The 21,435-nt window shown below is 43.3% G+C and overlaps 1 protein-coding gene across 1 annotated transcript in view; it reads left to right on the top strand.

Annotated features, from left to right (window-relative positions):
• The window catches only part of PRKG1 (protein kinase, cGMP-dependent, type I), a 517,290-nt gene that overhangs the window by 379,317 nt on the left and 116,538 nt on the right, over positions 1-21,435 (top strand). The window contains exons 7-8 of the mRNA XM_009881637.1: positions 8,964-9,041; positions 13,338-13,432. Coding sequence (XP_009879939.1) covers positions 8,964-9,041; positions 13,338-13,432 — 173 coding nt within the window. The remainder of the gene's footprint in view (positions 1-8,963; positions 9,042-13,337; positions 13,433-21,435) is intronic.

Raw genomic sequence — 21,435 nt, 5'->3', positions numbered from 1 at the left:
CAGGACAATGGGAATGGCTTCAAACTGGAAGAGGGGAGATTCAGATAAGATATCAGAAAGAAATTCTTCCCTGTGCGGGTGGTGATCCCCTGGGGCAGGTTGCCCCGAGAAGCTGTGGCTGCCCCATCCCTGGAGGTGTTCACGGCCAGGTTGGACGGGGCTTGGAGCAACCTGGGCTGGGGGGAGGTGTCCCTGCCCAGGGCAGGGGGTTGGAACTGGATGGGCTTCAAGGTCCCTTCCAACCCAAACCATTCTCTGATTCTATAAAAAGAAAAATCCCCTGCAGAAGGTTGCAGCTCAGTTAGAGTCAGCTGAATGTGAAAATACGGGTTTGCAGGGTTTGCAAGGTTTGCAACGACTCAGGTTGCTGTCGGGTCATCCCCAGGTTTCCAGCTCAAGTTCCACAACCATTTGGGAAGGTGGAGGTGGGCTAATAACATATCAATTCCTTCTGGGATACCCTGCCTTGGGCTAGTCTACGCTTCCTCATCCCCCAATGTATGGTGGCACGTGGACATGGGACAAGCTGCTCAGCAGCATCCCCCGTCTGTTGGGTTTATCCTTCCTCATTTGCTTTCCCAACCCCGTGCTCCATAACGACGTTGAATTAAAAGGCATGACTTAACCCTTGATTCCCGTCAACAACGCATCTTTCTCCTATTTTGCTTTCCCACTTGCTTAACTTTAGTTGAGCTGCTCTTTGGAGAGGTATTGAGACATCTTGACTGTCAAAAGTCACACCCACCCGCTGCGCTTTGCTTCACGGGGTAAATAAGCAGAGGACCACGATATGATAATTTTGCCCTTTGACTATTTCAAGGAGCGGCATTTTTAGATCATTCATGGGAGCGAGACACATAGTAAAACCAGGGAAACAGTTTTGTGATTCCAAAGGAGGTCGGTACAGAAGACCAGTATTAACCTGCTTGGTTTTGCAGTGTTTTTCAGCAAATAAATGTTTTAAAGTTCTGTTTTGTTGCCTTTAATGTTGTCATTTCAGACTCGAAAAAATGTTTAAGGCAGGAAGTCCAGAAGAGAAACTAAAGTATTTTGAAAGCTGCTTATGTTTGGAGTTTTGCTGATGATTCTGTGAATATTTTTGTTAAACCACCAGCAAAATAACATATTTAGATATATTAAAAAAAATAATAAAAGAAACACACCGTGGGAGAGCTGCATTATACATTGAGCACTGTCATCAAACTCATGTTACCCTCGCTGGTTTATGTGGTGCAGACCTGGCTGCAGGGAGTGAAAGTCCTCATTTCAAAGCCACCTTTGTGTTTCTGCTCCCCTGATGTCACCTTTGGCAGGATTTTGGCTTCTCAGCGCCACAGCTGTTGTGGGTTACGTAGCACCCCACACACAAAAATCTGTTTTTCCACCTTTTTTCAAATGTCCTCAGTATAAACACAGCAGTCAGAGGCATCCAGCTGGACGAAAAATGATGTTTTCTGAAGTTTAACCATTGGGTTGGTCTCCAGCACTGAGGTTTCTCTACGAAGCCTGTGTCAACACTTGGTCAGGCTTCTCAGTTTTTGATGGTGGTTGGGAACAGAAGCTCCAGTTGAAGCTGGTGACTGACAAAGTAAGGTTGGTAGACCAAAGCCTTCACCCAGACGTGGGTGTCCGCAGTTGTAAAGCTCATGTTTTCTTTGCGCGGTGAGTGAGGTGTCCCCAGATGTGCTGTAGACTTCGTTGCAACGTGGTGGCACGCAAGGAGTGCCAAGAGCAGGGCAAGGCATCTGGAGCTCATGTGGTTGGAACAGATGCTGGTGGCACAAGGCTAGGTCCTGCACAGCACCCAGATGTTGTGCGTTCATCTGGCCACCCTTGGAGAGGTGTCCATCTGAGCTGCTCTGCTTTGGCTGTTCCCACCACACAAAGTTTTGGCTCTTTGGGTGTAGTGTTGGGAAGGAAAAGTGATCGTTGAGGGCACCCAATCTGGTTGGTATGTGTGCTCAGACAAGCCCATTTGTTTGGGTCTTGTATCAGTAGGAGGTTCTGGTTGGTGAGGACTGGTTTTGGTCTTGGTGACTCAAAAAGCAGTTATTGTCAAACTTCGGTGCTATTTGTTGTTGGCAGCTGATGCCTCGCTGTTTCTAATTTTGTCAACGTTTAATGCAAGGTCAGTCTCATAAAAATCCAATTACTTCTCAAGAGAGCTTTAATTGCTTGGGGTGTTTCCGCACTCAAGGCTGGGGGGTGGCACTTTGGCATTCTGCATGGGACGGAGGATTTCGTAAAGCCAGGATATTTCCTTTTTTTTTAGAGCATAATCTGACTCGATCATGGGATGCTGTGCGCCTCTGCTATTTCTTCTGTGGGGTACATCAAGGAGGCTTAATCAGTGGCTTACCCTATCAAACCCGCTGAGTAAACATTTTTTCCCCCTTGGCACTAGGAATTTTTCTTAGCTTTAAGTAAAATTGGCAACAGAAGAAAGGGAGGGGGAAAAGAGATATTTTTTTTTTTTTTATAGAAGCTGCTGCTACTGGGCAAACTGGGGATCTTCAGGAAGGAGGCACTTCTTGTGCTGGTGAACCAAGACCTTCCAGGACTTGTGTTAATTTAGGTTGGGAAAAGATATTTTGTGAAAGATTCAAGCTTCTCTGTATGCTGAGGTTGATTTTAACCAAAACATGGGAAGGCCATTTAGACACAGAGTGGCACATGCATGGGGTTAAAATCTGCCTCTGGTGTCACGTAGAAACTGGCCTTGTTTAGGGTTAGGTTTGCGGGTTTTTTTAAACAACTTTATTTCAGTTTTATCTTTTTTTTCCTAAGGGGAAATGATAGTCTGGAGTGACGGTAACAGGTAATGCAGAACTCTGAGTGTTGGGTACCTAGATTTCAGTGTGTTTGATGTACGTTGGATATTCACTGTATCTACATCTAGCTTGGACCTGCCAAACGACTTTCATTTATACTTGTGTAACATTTTTTTGAAGCAAATCTGATTTCTGGTATTTTACTCCAGTGGTATAAATTTAGCATGTTTTTCCCCTTTCAACTGTATTCTAGACACGCTTTGGTGTGCCTTTTTTCACCCTAAGTACTAAAACCTGAAGTAGTCGAAGGTGATGGTAACGCTGATGGGAATGGAGGGCTTAAGGACTGGGAACAAGATGCTGCGTTCACTGCTTGATCCTAGTTCAGATGTTGAAGTTCTTGCTCTTCCTAAAATCAAGATAAATGCAAGTCTGCTATTCGCTCTGCATTGTCCAAATTAAATCAAGGTGTTGGTTTCTATGGGAGGGGGGAGGCATTTATCAATCCATAGTGATCTAAGTTGATATATTTAACTTCACGTTTGAAAGTGGCTGAGAGATCGTGTGGGTCTCCTGTGCTTTGGGAGAAATACTTTCTTTTCTGGGGATCTACCGGGCCGGCCGCACAGGAAAGCAGAACCAGTGAGCAGTTCTTTTTAGGAGACCACGTACCATAAGCTGCTCTTTTTGAAGATCTGGGGTTGGAGGTAGGTCGGAAATCAGATCTGACAGCCTCTTCCCATTGCTGCTTCCTGAAACGGGACTGCACCAGGAGCACACTGGTGACACTGGGATGGCTCTTGGCTTGTCGAGGGCCAACAAGATGGACTAGCCGGAAACCTTCAGTCTGGTTTGACAGGTCTAGCCTAGAAGTATTTTTAAATTGCTGTTGAGTTCTATTCAGATCAAAAACCATGTATTGACCCCCTTATCCATCAAAAATGCTATTTGTGCCCATCCTCTCCAACCTTCCTAATGTGACGTGGTCTTATGAGATACAGAAGCATGAATGGAAAGAGTTGCCCAGATAGACTGTAGCTCCCACCAGTGAGATCAGGCCCTTTCCAATGTTGCTTAGTGGAACCCAACGGTCCCTTTAAGTTCTTGGTGAGAAAATGAGGGTTCTAAGGGAGAACAGGTGATCACACAGGTCTCCTTGTTGCAAAGGTTTTCTAGGATGCTGTATTAGTTTGTAACAAACCAATTAGGGGGGGGAGAAAAAAAAGGAGTTCTAGAGAAATAAAGGTTGAGGGGTCAGAGGATGGGCTGGTCTGAGGTGCTGGAAACGCTCCGCTGACACTGTGCTGCCTTACGGCAGTTGAGGAACCCTCTGGGGACTTTGAAATGCTAATTGAGCCGGGTCTGTAATGTCATTTTTTTATTTTCCCTCCTCCTGTTGGGTTTGCCTCAGTGTTGATGAAGTAAATTTAAGGGAAAATTGAGCTTATGTAATATGTACATAACTTTCTCCTGCTTATACATATTTTGGGTTTGTTTCCTAATAAAACATTTTGGTTAAGGACCTATTCTTCTTTCCCTGAGAAAGCTAATTAGAGCTTTTTCTTCTGTGTTTTTATTTTTTTTTCCTGCCTGATACATTCTTTCTGTAAATATAATGCCATGGCTTCGAGTTCAGAGTTGAGCTCCACTGGAAAGACTCGGAACCTTTATTTTACAAGTATTTAAATGCTTATAGGAGTTAAACCATGTGGAGACACTGAAATCAAAGCCATGAATATTAATGGAAGACTTAAAACTTCCTTTTGAAGAAACCTTCCAGCTTTAATTTCGGATGTGTTGCACGTGCCAAAAAAAAACCCCAACCAAAACTCTTTTTTTAATGACTTATTTTTATTTTATCATTTATTTTCTTATGAAGAAACCTATCATTGGAGCACTCAACTATCCTCTGATAAACACAAGAGGGTTTGGGTCGCAAGCTTGGCTTGCACTCTGCTTCCCGATGGACATCCCTGCCTTGCTAAGGGTGCAACCCCTTACTGGTTTAAACTGGGAAGCTTTTTGATAAGGAGGAGATGGTCTTGCCTTGCTGGTTTAGACTAGGAAAATTTTTTATTATATGGGAAAATGGGGTATTATGAGGCTGGGGGGGTCATTCAAGAGGTGATAAAGCAGCTCCGGCTCCGTAGAGAGGTACCTTAAGGGCTCAGTGTTACTTTATAAAACAACAGTCTGGTTAGCATGACAAATGCTCTAAATTTTGTATCATTTATAATTCATCGAAGCTCAGCCTTTCTCCCTATTTGCCAAAGCTTATAAAATATACATCTGCAGCTTGCTGGTATATGAGTGTTCCCAGCCGTAATTTCTCGGCTTTATCATCGCTGTTTTCTTGAGCGCTGACTCTCTCCGACTTTGATGCCAGACTGGGACCTCGATGCCTTAGCTTATAACCTTCTTTTTTCTCTTCCCTCTGCACACACGAGCCCCTCGTAACTATTAACTTTGCTGCCCGGTTATCTCGACCTTGGCAGGTCATACAGCTGTATTTTTGCAGCCTACGTTTCTGTGAAGGTTTTCTCAGTTCCCTTTTTATGCTGGATTTCAGCTCTGGTTTTCTGCTGGAGAAATGAAAAAGTGAAAGGATAGTTTAATATAGTCTGATCAACTCTTCCAGCTAAGAATTAATTTCTGTGGTTTGCTTTAATTTTTATTGTGACCTGGAGGAGCTGTGTCTTAAGAAGTATGCTCAAAAACCTATGCGATGCTTTAGGTTTCAGTGAAATCTATCTGAGGTATTCAATTAGCTTTCATCACTGAACTTTGGTATTGCCTCTGAAAACACAGCATTCTGTCCAGAGTCCTTTTCTCTTGGGAGAAAAGTCTAAAACAAAAAAAAATAATTCCAAGTTCTAAGCCCAAATCTGGAGTATTACACTAGTTGTGTATTTTTTTTTTTATTATCATTTATTTGCTGACTGCAAAAGCGGGATAGAAATATTTATTACCCATTTTAAAGGCATTCTGGAAATTCCTTCACCAGTTACGTACAGGGCTTTGAAGCTAGAATTTAAGAAGATGCCAATAAATTGTTCTTTCCATCAGAAGGATCCCCTTCAACGGAGTGTGGCTTCTAACAGCTTGCTAGAGCTCGGCCATTGAATTTCATCTTGCAAATGCAAGTCCAGAAGAAGTGGTGGGGTCAGTCTAAAGCTGGTAAAAGACACACTGAACCCACTTGCTTTACTGCTTTTCTTTTTTAGTGATTTTAATTCATGTATTATTCCTTTGCATGTGCCACGGCACTATTGTAAAGCTGTAGGAATTGTTGATTTTCCTCAGGCTGTTCTTGGACTGATTTTCTCTGGATGAAATGGAGCTTGTGTTCCTCAAATATGAATCAGCTCTAGCATGAATATGGGCAACATTTGCTAAAGTGCTTCTTCGGTGACTTTGTACAATGGTACCGTACGTACCTGAGAATGTATTGCGACCTTCTACATGGCCGGCTAAAAGGAAGAGGCTTGTAATTATTTTTATTTGCATGTGTCGTAAGTGGGCACTTAACGCACTTTGCCTGCTTTGCACAGTGCTTTCAGTCTAAATGGAGAGAAATAATTTGGTTAGAAGGGCGAAGCACACGGGTGAGTTGATTTGTGGTGGAAGAGGAGGATTTAAGAGGAAGAGCATTGTTAGAAGATGGGGAAGGACAGGTTGATTCAAGCAAGAAGAATTGTGGTAAGGCCAGGTGGAATTAGCTGTGAAAGAAATGGGCTGAAATACATAAAGATGAAGATGTGGACCACAGGAAAGGCATGGAGAGAGGTGTCGGGGAGGGGGAGGTCAAGCGAAATGAAAGCTCAGTGCAATTGGGCACTCAAGGAAGGACTAGAGGAATATGATTTGAATGTTGGAAGAAGGACTTGCAGTATTTTGAATGAGACTAGAGCCCAGGAAAAAAAAAATACAGTAGGGAAGAGATGCCAAAGTAAGAGGCAGCTTCAGATCCTTCAAAACTCAGATTTCTTCTGAGTTTTCTTCCCACCAGAAGCCTGGGTGGAAGGAGTCATGGATGGGACTGGTTGGGAGGGCTCATGGGTGGGAATCGAATACGGCAGCAGGACTGTGAGTCTCAGTGCTCAGTGGTTGGTGCAGTTGTAACTGGTGACCAAGACCAAGAAATGGCCTTTTAGGAAGAAGGTTTTGCCATGTTGAATGTGTTATTTGGCCAAAAGTTGAGAGTCAGCTGTAAGGCACTGTCAACTCAAAATTGCACAGAAGTCATACAAGCAGTAGCAGTTTAATATGTCTAATGGATATGGGCTGCCCATACTAAAATTGGAAACCTTTTGACCAGTATTTTCAATCATTAGATTTTTGGGAGCCTACAAGATTCCACTTGAAGAGAGGGTATGATCCCAACGCCTTATAAAATCAGGCCCTTTCAAGGAGTCTCAACCTGAATGCTCAAAAATGCACATCCTCAAAATGTGCGGTCCAGCAACACCCCATGTAGGAAGTAAAACTCTGCGAGTTTGTGTCCATGGTCTCCTTCAGCCTTTTTTTTCTTCTTTCCACTCTTGCACGTGGAAAAAGGAAAAAAGCTGTGGTTTTTAGATCTATCAGAGCCCATCCAGGATCGGGGCGACCCACAAGTTAAGCCTTCCCAACCCACCTTCTCTGGTCCCTTTTCTGAAGACTGACATGATAATATCTGGTATTTGTGATTCTCACAGAGAACTTTATTTTTATTTAATTTTTTAATTTATTAATCTTCTGGAGAGTCTGAAGAGTATTAATTCCTAACATACTGCTTTAAAGTTTTGATTTTATTTATGCTGATTCTTTTTTTTAGGATGGTGCAAGCACTCACAGCCTAACTATATGTATTTTAAAGAACTAACTTGATTAATTCCTTATTATAGTTCACTTAGTTATTTTTTCCTTTTTCTTCGGACAGTTACTTTTCATTAATACGCCCAGTGCTCCCAAACCAAGGATTTTTTTTTCTCAGATGTGCCAGATATATTTACTTACATAAGCTTTTACCTATTTATTTTCATGTTGGAGTCTGTTAGCGGTCTGTAAGTGGCACCAAAAAGCTTGAGTGTAAAGATAAACAAATAAACGCAGGACAATAAAATCCCCTTGGAAGAAAACATCTCCAGCTTATCCAAATTCTAGGATTCTGATTAATTCCTCTGTCTTAGCTCAAATCCATCCTTGCTGTTGTTTATACATAGTTTGGGATTAAAAGATCTGGTGGGTTTTTTTTTTCCCTTGGGGCTTTGCGCTTGAGCGTAGCTTCGAATGATGCCAGAGCATTTTTGGGGAGGTTTTGTCCCAAATCGGGGCTGGGGCACAGCAGATGTGACGCCTGGGGGCACGTCTGTGCTCTCCACGGGGGCTTGATTAAAAAAAACACAACAAACCAACCAACCCAGCAGTCGTTTGACCAGTAGATGTAGGTAGAGACATCGGGTGGGAAGCTCTTGGCGTTCCCACCCCTGCGGTTGCTGTTGAACTGATGTTTGTGGAATTTGCGGGGGGGTAGAGCATCTCTGAAGACAACACCGAGGTTTAGGGGGGACTAAATGTGAATGTAGTCTTTGTTTAGGACATACCAGCTTTTATTTTTTTGATGTCTAAATGCACATTGATTTTGGTGGGGTAACACAAGGGATGAAGCTATCCTATTAAGGCTGGATGATAAGCTGTGACATAAATTTAGCGAGGAATATTCCACAAAACAAGGCAAAAAAAGGACAGATTAAACTGCTATAATAACAGGAGAAGAGCAGAAATTATTTGTTGACTCAATCCCTTGCTAGCAAAGCTGTAAAAATACCAAAACCAACAAAAAAAAAATGGAAAAGAACTATTTTTACGGCAGACATATTATTGCAGTTTACTTCATGTACTGTATTCTCTGTTGAAAATTCCTCTGTCTGGTTTACTTAGTATAAATGGATTTAGGCCATGAGGATAATTCATCTGGGCAAAAGCTGGCAGTAGCACAGTAAGAAGAAAAATGGGCAAGCCATAAGCGATTTCATTTTAATTATTATATTTCTTGACACAGGACAATTTTTAAATCACGGCCAATGTCAGGCTGGGATAAAATCGGTCCGGGGTTACGTTATCTTGCAAAGCTGCCAAACTGTCCGCTGAATAACAGTCTCCGATTCTGTTTGTTCATCTTAATTTTATTTTATTTTTGTTTTTTTACAGACACATTATGAAAGCGGCGAGTATATTATACGACAAGGTGCTCGAGGGGACACGTTCTTTATAATCAGCAAAGGAAAGGTAAGTCGACAGCCGTCGCAGGCGAGTGGGACGGTGGCGATGGTGGTGATAACGCTCCCGAAATTCAGTGCCAGCCAGCGCTTTCTCTCTCCCTTCCCCCAGGCACAAACGTTGCAACACTTGACATTTAATTAAACTTCTTGGCACTGTATCAGTAGGGAAGAGTGGCCTGAAGGGGAAAAAATAGATCTCGTGCTGTTTTACACATGTGCTCACAGTGAACACTTTGGGGTTGAAATCTCTTGGTAAATGACCAAAAAGCTCAATTTTTTTATATATATATATATATATATATTTTTTTTTTTTTAACTGTATACCCGACAATATTCAACGTTCTTTTTGCTAAGTATCCCTCTTGCAAGGCTGACTTCCAGGCTTCGTTCCCATGGCTATCACTTCTCAGCTTCTCCAAATTAAATAATAGGAAGCCAGCGAAGTCTGGGCTTTCTCCTTGGGGAAGAAAAAAGGTCTAAGTTTTTGTGTCACTGCTCACAGGGAAAATATGCTTTTACACCTCTTTTTTTTTTTCTTCCCGCCATAAAATCCTGATGGGATTTTATAGATAGAGTTTTTTCCTTCCATTCAACTTTATTCTATTTTTTTTTTAGCCGGCCTAATACTATCACACTTGAGAAACGTTTGGCTTCTTTCCACGTAGCAGGATGGAGGTCTTCAAGGGAATACACAGTGATTTCCCACTGCAGATGAGACAGGATGCATTGAAAGTGAATACAAATGGATAAATATGCTTGGAAGCAGGCCAACCCCGGCCTCCTGCTTCATGGATCTGATGATGTCTGCAGCAAGGCACGTATTAACGTTGGCCTTGCGTAACTGAGGGTAGCAGAAACCCCGTGGCACCCGTAGAGGAAGCGTGTGGGTGTTGTACCACACCGTCGGGTTGTTTCCCGAGGCAGCTGTCAGCTCTCGGGTGCTAAAACTAGATATTCACCCTCGTCTTCCACTCTGTCTCTGGGAGCTCATCTTCATCAGAAGGAAAAAATGTGGTTATTTGGGATGAGTTAGGTAACCATGGAGAAAGATCCGAAGTTAAGATAATCACAGACTGCAGAAAGCCAAGTGTGATGGCATTCCCTTCACACTAGTCCCTTTTTTGTTTCCCTCTGCTCAGAAGTAATATTTCCTCTTCTCCCAGAATAAGGACAACTGTGATGCACTCTTCAAGTCCTTTTTTTTTTTTTTCTTCTTTTTTTTTGCCTTTAATGGGCAAAAATAATGGGAGGGTGCGCCTCTCTTCCCCGTTGAGTGTTTGAAGCCCTCCTTGCCATGTTGGCCAGCCTGCTGGCAATGACTCTTTTGCCCCACTTGGTGGATCCCGTCCCTTCCTAGCAGTCCTCGATCTCCAAAGAAAGGCCCTTGGTTGGCAAAACCAACTCTCTGTTGTTAATACCAACTGGGCAACCAGTTGTTGACCTGCACCTCCTCAAGCCCTTAAACCTCAACTGCAGGATGGAGGAGGAAAACCGCCTATCGCTCCAGAGCCCTGTGGTCCTTGGCTTTATCCCCTGGCCTTTGCTGCTTTATCTTACTGTGATAAAGGCCAGAAAAAGGGAGCTAAAATAAAAACAATGCACATGGGCTTGCTGAGAAATTCCCAGACTCTCAGCTGGGTCCTGGTGGCTTGACAGAAATTCCCACAGGGGACGGTTGAATTACGCCCAGTTTTCTCTTCCAAGCTTTGCGAAAGATCTGTCGGTGACTGATAGAAGATGGACGGAGTTGGAGAGCGTTTAATTTTAATGCCTGTATTGGGACATATGAGCTACACGGTGGATGTAAGAGCTAACTTGAGCTAAGGATACATCCCAGGATAGGAGGAATAGAGTCTTAGGAGTGAAAGGTGGAAGAAATAGCAGTGAAATACAGAATTAACAAATTAACATGCATGGTGCCTGGGACTTGCTGAAGCAGGGGCACGTAATGTCCCATGTCCCATGCTAAAACCCGACCCAGGTAGCTTAATAAGCCAGAAGAAATGCTAGCTGAAGCTCCTATACCTGGGACCTCGCATGTACTTCCTGCATTCAGCAGCATCACGTCAGTATTAGTGTTATGAGTGAGAGCTACTTATAAACACTCTGCCCTGCTTTTTGTATCAGAGAGTCTGCAGTGACAGTCAAGTGAACAGATTTTTTTTTTTACATTTCTGAGCCCAGCACTTCTCTCAGAAATGTTTAGAAATACTTCTCCTCCGTTTTCTTTCAGCCCGTGCTCCACGCGTAGTTCTTTTAGGAGCAAAATCCTTTTCCTCCATCAACTCCATCCGCCGCACTTGATCCCGCTCATGAGCTCGTTTAGTTTATTTATTTCAGCGTGTTTCCTCGAGGCCAAGTGAATAGAAATCAAAAGCGTGTTCAAAACGCCCCGCGTGCAGAAATTTGGTGAATAATACGTCGGATGAAAACAACTTGGTCCCTTCTGCTTGCTGAATGCTGCTGCTCCACGCCTGCTGTGTGCCTTGCCTTTGCCCGGGGACAGCAGGTGCCGTGCTGTGCCATTGTACACCATTTTCCCTTTAAAAGCCAAGCGTAGCACCAATTTAATGCTGGATTGTGCGAGTTCTTCATTGGTGCTGTGGCTGTTCACATAGCTCATCGCACTCCCGTGATCCCTCAGCACTCATTGCTTAAGGATCAGCGGAGCTGATGGAGAAAGAGCTTAAATCTGCATTAAAGTTCCCTTTGTTGGTCCAAATATTTTATTTTTTTTTCCATCAGCTACAAATCTTCCTGGCTCATCTGTTACGTGTTCCCTACCCTCATCTGATCTTCGATGAGTCATTGTAGATGTTAAATGGAGTGTGATGTAGACGGAGCGCTCATTAATGACTCAAACCCACCGGTTTTACCATCTGTAAAAAGAGATGGGAGAAAGTGAGGGCCGCCATTGTAAATTTAATAGTGAAATTAAACTGGAACATCTCCAAATCCGAAAGGATGTGTCGGATGTCCCAGATTTTGGCTTTGTGAATTTGCATATACAAAAGCTCTGATTAAAGCTGAACAGCCCATAAAGGAGAAGCAGATGAGAGATTTTCCCATGTATGCGAGGTACCTCTAGAGAGTTCCTCATCCCAATTAAATTTCGGACAACTCAGGCTTTGGAAATACCTGTCCCTCTCCGCTGACCACAGGCAGAGTCTGGACAACTAGATTTATAGATGGTTAACGTTGGGGAGGTGATGCCCACCACGCACTGATAGCAGGGGGTTGTATTTCACCTGCTTTCTCATACCGTAAGAGGTACAAGATACCTTTGATAACATCTGAAAAGGAAGAAGTATTTCTCATAGAGGGCCATTACATCAAGAGCATTCGTCTTTCGTGGAGCCCTTTGCGTCCTTACTCTGTCATGCCATCCTCGGCACCCCGCGGGATGTCAGGGTCTTCCTCCTTACATGGCAGCTGGGATTTATAGCCCACACTGGCACAGGAAACCAGAGCCAAGAACGTTCAGATGATCGATTACTGTTTTTCTGCTGAAATCATTTCAGAAAATAAAAAGGATCCCCCAGCGATAGGAAACCATCACTCACGTTTGTGAAGTCATCTTCTCGTTGTTGCAGTGCCAGCTTCTTCACCTTAAGCTTGGGGAGGTCGTACTACCCATGGTGTTACCGTGGATAGAAAGGCTGCTTTCCCTCGGCAGTAATTGCTTTTCTCTTTCACTGCAAAAATAAAATATAAGATGGTATTTTCCTTTAAACCTCAATGAAAATACTTCATTTTTGATGCGGCTAGAGTTATCCCCTCCCTGAATTTGAGAGATAGTAAAAAGGAGAGGAGGCATCTTTCATCCTGTAATGCTCCAAACTGTTTCATTTCAATTACGTCTAAACGTAGATTATTTTTGTTAGTCCTTTCCCTTAAGTGAAGGGAAGAAATCATGCGGAACAAAGCTAACAGAAGCCTGTGCCATGTGTCTGTCTGATACACAGAAAATATTTCTGCTGCTGACTCCATACGGGCAATGACTGTGCCTGTGCAGCCAACTCCATGTTTAGAGTTAAAACCTCCAAAAAACCACAAGTATTGCATTTTTGCAAGAGTAGTAGGTACCTTAGTGGAAAATAACTACTCATTTTCTCGGGTGGTTGGTTGGTGATGCTGAGGGAAGAGTGTGGGACTGTGGGGAATTACATGGTTCCCAGAGGAGATACGGGCCGGAGCTTTTTCTGAGAGATCTGGGAGATGACAAATCCCTCTCTGAACAAACAGGTTTTATTTGTTAATTAAGAGTTTTCTAAATGCTGGGGGGGTTTTGGCTTTTCAACAGGTGAATGTTACGCGCGAAGACTCCCCCAGTGAAGATCCGGTCTTTCTCCGTACTCTGGGGAAGGGAGATTGGTTTGGAGAGAAAGCCCTTCAAGGGTAAGTGCTCCTTATGATGTGACGTTTCCGCTGAGATAACTTTTCAAGGACTTCTGCAACCTTCAGAGAGCTCTTGCAATTTGGAAGGAGTCTGGGAGTGGTTTATGTTTTTGGAGTCCAGCGTTGTCACTTGGTGATGCGAAGAGGCTGCACCTTAATGGGGAAATAAGGTTTGTTCTGCAGCTGAGTGGCCAAATGTCGATCTTCCCTTGCTTGTAGACATCAGAAAATAGCTTGTCTTCATACCGTCTTCCCTGTCCGTGCATTTGAAGGTCAAAATGTTTGACATTTTACAACTGGAGTATTTTTCGTGTACAGTAAGAGCCTAATCGTGGTCTTCTTGATGGGGCTGAAGGCAAGGCAGTGGTGGTGGTTTTTAAATTATCTTGTTGTGTTTATATGATTTTGGTGGAGGTGGGAATTGTATGTGAGTAACCTGTTTTATATAAACATTTTCCTATAAACTAGAAGAAGAGAAACTGTAAATCCATATTCAACAGGTGATTATTATAACAATATGCTTTATTTCTGTAGGGAGGAATAAGAATAGAAATAGTAAAAACATGCGTTTTAGGCAGGAATTTGGGGCGCCCATTCATCTTAATGGACAAACATTCGTCCCATCCTGGGTGTTTATCTGTGCATAAGAGCTATTGGGTTTCTTCTTTGATGCTGTGATAACACGTTCGATCCCTCCTAAATCAGCCACCCAAAAAGAAGAAGGCAGAACATTTGAAGGCCAAATTTCGTGTCACTTCTTGGCAGTCAGGGAGATGTATCCAGTGCAAAACTTGAGTCTTGCCTCTGCAAATCTATACCTTAATTATAAAATAATACAGTTATTAAATAAATGTCCTTATTTCGATTATGTTTTAATAGTAAGATGGAGATGAACTGTAATTTTAAATTCTAGTTTTAAATTTGCCCCCACAAACCCGTAAGATAGAAACACTTTTTTCTTTATTTGTTAAGAGCCTCACAGAAACTCGACTCTCAGAGCTGGTACATTTTTAAAACCACACCAACTATATCGCGGCATCCACGTTAAGAGTAAGAGCAGGCAATAGTGTGCCAAACGAAACCATCTTTTGAAGAAGACCCGCTCTGGGAAATAAAAGGGATTTCCTACCTTGCATCCCTAAACACTTCCAGTGAGGCGCAGCACCACCACGATGAGAATTTCTCTGCATTTCTAATACAGTATTTTGGCTAACTGGCTCAGACTGAGATGAGTTAATTTACAATAAATACTTGTCTGCATATATTTAAATATTCAACACATAATAACTTTGATCTTCTGAAACTAAATGGAAGCTTAATAACTGAGAGTATGTTCTCAGCGTGCCAGGAAAGCATAATGCTGATGTATTTTTTTGCTAGGGCGATGGCATACCTGAAGTACCATACCTCCAGTTTGCTAATAAGCTTGGTGGTTCTGTAGCTGGGTTTAAATGGAATAGTGTGGAAGTATTGTAATGTAGAGCATCCAGCAGCTCCATAAATTGCTAATAAGTGAGTATCTTACAGGACTCTGTAAGAACTTTGAGGACTACAAAGATGTTGTGAGGCTGTGTAGGCCCGACTCGAACTCAGTCTGGCTTCTGCTCTTAAGGACAATAAAAGGTGTTTTTATAAATACATTAGCAATAAAAAGAGGACTAAGGATAATCTCCATCCTTTATTAGACAGGGGCGGAACCATAGTGACCAAGGATGAGGAAAAGGCTGAGGTACTTAACACCTTCTTTGCCTCAGTCTTTAGTAGTAGGACCAGTTGTTCCCTGAGTACCCAGCCCCCTGAGCTAGGACACAGGGGTGGGGAGCAGAAGAAAGCCCCCATAATCCACGGGGAAATGGTGAGGGACCTGCTAGAGCACTTAGACACACACAAGTGTATGGGGCCAGAGTATCCACCCCAGGGTACTGAGAGAGCTGGCGGGAGTGCTCACCAGGCCACTTTCCATCATTTCTCAGCAGTCCTGCCTAACCAGGGAGGTCCCAGCTGACTGGACTTGGAGGTTAGCAGATGTGACACCCACCTACAAGAAGGGGCAGAAGGAGGATCTGGGGAGGTACAGGCCTGGGAGTCAGACCTCAGTGCCTGGGGAGGTTATGGAACAGATCAACCTCAGTGCCATTACACCGCACGTACAGGACAACCAGGCAATCAGGACCAGGCAGCATGGGTTCATGGAAGGCAGGTCCTGCTTGACTGACCTGATCTCCTTCTGTGACAAGGTGACCCACTTAGTGGATGAGGGAAAAGCTGTCGATGTTGTTTACCTGGACTTTAGCAAAGCCTTTGACAGCGTTTCCCACAGAATTCTCCTTGAAAAACTGGCTGCTCATGGCTTGGATGGGTGTACTTCTGTCTGGGAAAAATCTGGCTGGATGGCCGAGCCCAAAGCATTGTGGTGAAGGGACTGGCATCCTGGCCTATATCAGGAATAGTGTGGCCAGCAGGACTAGGGAAGTGATCATCCCCCTGCACTCGGCACTGGTGGGGCCCCACTTTGAGTACTGTGTTCAGTTTTGGTCCCCTCACTACACGAAAGACATTGAGGTGCTGGAGCATGTCCAGAGAAGGACAACGGAGCTGGTGAGGGGTCTGGAGCGCAAATCTTATGAGGAGCAGCTGAGGGAACTGGGGTTGTTTAGCCTGGAGAAGAGGAGGCTGAGGGGAGACCTTCTCACTCTCTACAGCTCCCTGAAAGGAGGGTGTAGAGAGGTGGAAGTCAATCTCTTCTCCCAAGTAACAACCTATAGGACAAGAGGAAATGGCCTCAAGTTGCACCAGGGGAGGTTTAGATTGGATATTAGGAAAAATGTCTTCACCGAGTGGGTAATCAAGCACTGGAACAGGCTGTGCAGGGCAGTGGTGGAGTCACAATCCCTGGAGGTATTTAAAAGACGGGCAGATGTGGTGCTGAGGGACATGGTTTAGTGGTGGTTTTGGCAGTGTTAGGTTGATGGTTGGACTTGATGATCTTAGAAGTCCCTTCCAACTGAGACAGTTCTATGATTCTATTCTGTGATTCTAAGACAGCGCTCTTCAGCAACTTGGGAAACCTTTAGGATGTTTCTAGGATGCGTAGAATATAGTTAGGGCTGACAGCTCAAGGTAAAACCAGAGTTCTAGTTTATTTTCTTTACTTTTTCATCTTCGACTAATTTTTCAAAACCTTACTGGTACTTGCTTAGCAATACTTAATTACATGCTGTTAAATCATGTTGTGATTCCATATATGTAGGATGTAGTAACAACTAAAAGACATTTCTTCCTGACAACATAAAATAATAGCTGCAGCGTTCTTTCAGTGGAGTGCTGCACAGCAGGAGGACAGGTAACAAATATTTTCTAGTTTCTCGCAGAAATATGTATACTGACATAGGGATCAGGTGATGGTATGCATTATTCCATTTTTCACGCCGGCACCAGATGGCACGCATTATTTCGCAGTATCCCATTGCACACCGGCAGGAACAAAACAAGCCGTGAAATGATCAGCCGCATCATCTTACAGTAATACTCAAGGCTCCCAACTGTTACGCCGTTCTCTTACCTTCCTGGCTAATTGGCGCCGAGGCAGCAGATGTATAATTTACGGTATAGCAATACATAATTTACAGTGTACTCACAATCAGGTTTGGTGGGGTTTTTTTGGTGGCATTTTCTTAATTGGAAAAGAAAAACATTTTATACGACTATTTACAATCATTAATTTCTGTCAGCGGGAAATAACAATTCATTCAAGTAAGCAAAGGAAAATAACTCAATGCAACTTTGTGGCTCACGTACGAACACTAGCTAATAATTACGGTGTGCTGCCTTGATGGCATCACGCAGCTGAGTCCTTGCACGAGAGCATCTGTCTGGACCACACCGCATCCTCTTCCGGAGATGATGTTTTCGGAGCGGCCATCCGTCCATCTCTTTAGATGGAAAACATGATTTAGTCTGCAGCGGGCGGTCTTACGGAGAGCAATGGGGGAGGAAACGAGGACAGAAAAGCAAATCTTTAGGAATATAAGAGAAGGCTCTTTTTCCTTCAGAAATTGTGTTCCCATAGGTCAGCCCAAAAGAGGAACACTTTGAGCCACTGCCTCTTTACCGTTACATTATGTATGGCATCATATATTGCATTTAGATAGAGCTGTTGTTTTGGGGTTTCACCTGGTTTGGGGATCAGGGGGGTGCTCCAGTCTGTGGGGCAAAAGAGCGGTGGCACATGGTAGAGGGCTGATGTTTTGGAGGGGAGGCGATGGAGCCCGCCTTGGTGAGCCGGAGAGGGATTCTGAAAGAAATACTCATAGTTTGGTTCATAATGCTTTGACCAAACTGGCCAACTCTTGAGGTCCCATAACAGATTTTCTGGCGAGCGCGTTGGCTTGTAAAAGAGGGAGTCCCTAAACACTTGGCAACCTCAGCTCTCAAGGGTAGCGGCGTGAGAGGGAGAATTTGGGAGAGCAGCCCAAGCTGAAGCTGAGACAGGGCTTGCCCTGGCCTCCACAGTGTAGGTGTATCTATTTTATGTACTGATGTACAAATATAAATGCTGGGAGCGCGTTGTACTGAAAAAAGTAATGGAAATATGGATGCCAGGCAAAGATCTTTTAGCAAAGATGAAAACGGCAGCTTGTTTTAAGGCTGTTTTACTATATTTCTAGGCTGTTGTCTTTGAGAGGAGCCTTTTTAGTGCCGTTACCAGCAGAAGTAGCAACTCCAGTGTGGCTGGGGTCAACGCTGGCGAGGCAAAACAGAGTGATGGAAACACAGTTTTATTTTGAACGCAGCTTAGTTTGCTCGTTTGTCTTTGAAAAGAATGAAATTATTTGGTTTTCACTTGGAGTTTATCATGTTGAGTTGTGTTGATTTATAAATCTGTGGTCGTGTGTTTGTGACATAATTAAGCCAAAGCAAAACACATATTCACTTGACCGCGAGCAAAACTGTAGCGGGACAACAGCCAGCTTGAGGAGACAAGAACGTCTTGGCAACCAATGCGAATGATTTTAGGGCGCAGCGTATGGAAAAGGTGTGGGAATTTGGGAAGCCTTCGTGCCTCTGGCATCGCGGTGGGTCAGTTCACGGATGGGGACCACTGGAGGAAGCTGCTGCTTGGCACAGAGAACCCCATCTCCGTCCTCCCTTCATCCTTCTCATTTGTAAAGAATAAAATACAGATTATGATTTTTTTATTGTTCATTATTATTTTTTCAAAATGTGTTTGTGGTGCGTAGGGTGAAGAAGGAATTGTGGTCTTTGGGTCATTCAGGAGGTGCTCTGCTGCAGTGACAATTATAGTGATATTTGAGCTGCAGTAACAGATTTATATATACATTTTTTGGTATCTTCACAACGATTTGAAAATGAGTGTGGTAGTACCTGTCTCTCCTGGGATATAACAGCATCTTCCTTTCAAGAGAATTTGTACTCTTTCCTATTTATGTCTCCGCCTCTGGAGGCTCCTGTGTAGTTATTTTCTCAATGTTACAGAAACTCTCTTTATTTCCCCAAAATTCCTGAGGTGTGTTTTGTGCACTGATAATTTGCAGGAGCAGTAAAACAGTGTATATATATGTTTGGGTGGGAGTGTCAAAAGCCAGTTTCCTTGCTGACCATCCAAAAACCTTATACCGTATTTCCCACTTAAAATAGTGCGAATTGCAGTGATTGAAATTGTCCTCAGGCATCGGAGAGCAGTAGTAACGCACGGGGAAATGTCAGTGCCTCTTTAAATCAGAATAGCAGCTGGCAATGTCAGAGCTTTATTTATTCATAACTTAATGTAGGCACTGAATATAATCCCAAAAACTTTTTAAAAGGTCCGGTAGCTGATGGCTGAGATGAGAATGAGACATCAATAAATAGGACATTAGAGTATTGGCAGTGCTATAGACTTATTTCTTTTTCTAATATATGGTGGCTTTCTCTCGCTGCAGCTAGGATTATGAGTCAGACTCCGGAATTAATTTTTTTTATTAAATTTCTATAAATGCTGCAAGAGTTGCTGGGGTCATGCTCCTCTTCTCCCTGTTCTAATTCCAAGATCCTCTCCGTCGAGGTGCAATGATCCTACTGCTAAACTGACCTTTACATTAGTCCTTTTGCCAGATAAGAACCTAAAAATTCAGTTTTTCATTAAAAACTTAATTTCCAAAACATGGAAACCTGTTTAAGTACCCCCACCTTGCTGCCCTGCTATCTTCCTTACCCTTTCTATCTTTTTACCCGTTTCATTTCTTTTTTTCCTCAGAAATTCTTTTCCCCTGGTGCTACCTAATAACGTTTGGAGGACTGCAGGGATGTATTTACCTCGGTTTGAATACTGGAGGAATAAGACCGATTCTCAGCAGTTAGAAAATAGTAAACTGTAAAACAGATTTGTGTGCTGGCGTCTTCAAATATTTTCGGTTTTGCAAGACCCACACGCAGGGCCCTGTACGCTTCACAGCTGCCTTGGCTGCCCTGGAAAGGAAAAGTGCAGGCTGGAGTGGCTTTTATGTTATGTTATTATAATTTATTTTATTATAATTTATTTTATTATAATATATGTTATTATAATTTATTTTATTGCAATTTATTTTCTTTTGTCTTATTTTATTATAATTTATTTTAATTTATTTTATTTTATTTTTGTAAAGTGGACACAGTTGTGTCTAGAAAAGCTTTCTCGATGTCCTTGACTGAACTTCTCAGTGAACCCAAGAGTGATGTTTCGTCTTCATCGGACGCCTTCCTCACAATACATTTCTTCCATTAAAATCTTACCATCTGCTGACCTATTAACCTAATTCTCTTGAATTTTCTCGGGAAAAGAGAATGGCTTGGAGGACTGGAAGTGCTTATTGCTGTACGACACAGAGCCGTAAAGATTTCCAAGGGGGTCGCACAAGTGTATACATGGCAAACACGAGTCTCGTCTCAGAGTGGCATTCTACGCTAGACATATATGTATATTAAAAAAATATAAAACTTAGTAAATATTAAAAAGTGTGTGTATATACATCTTGTAGGATAATATAGTTTAATTTCTATTTCTCCAGGGACAGTACTAGTCCTAATGGTGCAATCGGGGATCTTGGGAAAGAGGTGTCCACCCAGCAAAGAGCGTTGGGTGGGGGGTGTCTGGGGCGTAGCCAGATTGCGGTGTAAGAAAGCAAATGGGAAAGGATGGGAAAATGGGCTGTGCCATCCTGGCTGGGAGATTTACGGAAAGTTCCCCCCCCCCCCAGGGTTTTTCTTTCCCGTTGCCCTTGGCCCGAGGTTGGGAAAGAGGTGTCCACCCAGCAAAGAGCGTTGGGTGGGGGGTGTCTGGGGCGTAGCCAGATTGCGGTGTAAGAAAGCAAATGGGAAAGGATGGGAAAATGGGCTGTGCCATCCTGGCTGGGAGATTTACGGAAAGTTCCCCCCCCCCCAGCGATTTTTCTTGCTCGTTGCCTTGGCACGAAGCTGTCCCTCGCTTGCCTGTCGTGCCAGGGCTCACGATGCGAAGAGATTCATTATTCCCATTTCAATCCAGTTAGGAGGAAAAAAAAAAAAAAAGAAAAGAAAAATGAAAAAAAACGAGCCATAGGGTAGAAATTCGGTTCAGGAAAATGTCGTTTTCCAAACAGGAGCTCCGTGGGGATGAAGGTGTATCCGCAGTGGGTGGTGGTCATCATAAAATGGAAATAGTGCTTCAACTGTTGATGCACTGGAAAGTGAGTTTCTAAACAACCAAAAAAGGCCCTTTTAACCTTGGCTAATAGAAGGGAGCAAGCTGGGAAGCACTTTTCGTCACCCCTGTTGCTAAATACCAGGGCCACCTTTAAGTCCTGTGTGTTTCGTAGCCCTTCTGCCTGGCACCTGCAGTACTGCGTGTGTGGAGCATGCATGAGACACAACGGCCTCCGAGGACCAGCTGGAAGTTACTTTATCCATTGCGTCAGATGCTTTTTACATTTATTGCAAGCGTTTGGTGATCTTAAAAAGGTATTTCAGCCGTTGCAGCTGTATTTCCC

The sequence above is a fragment of the Charadrius vociferus genome, unplaced genomic scaffold, assembly GCF_000708025.1.
Source record: "Charadrius vociferus isolate BGI_N301 unplaced genomic scaffold, ASM70802v2 scaffold390, whole genome shotgun sequence".
In the NCBI taxonomy this organism is placed as follows: Eukaryota; Metazoa; Chordata; class Aves; order Charadriiformes; family Charadriidae; genus Charadrius; species Charadrius vociferus.
The sequence above is the reverse complement of the archived record's forward strand: the minus strand, read 5'-3'. Positions and strand labels throughout refer to the sequence as shown.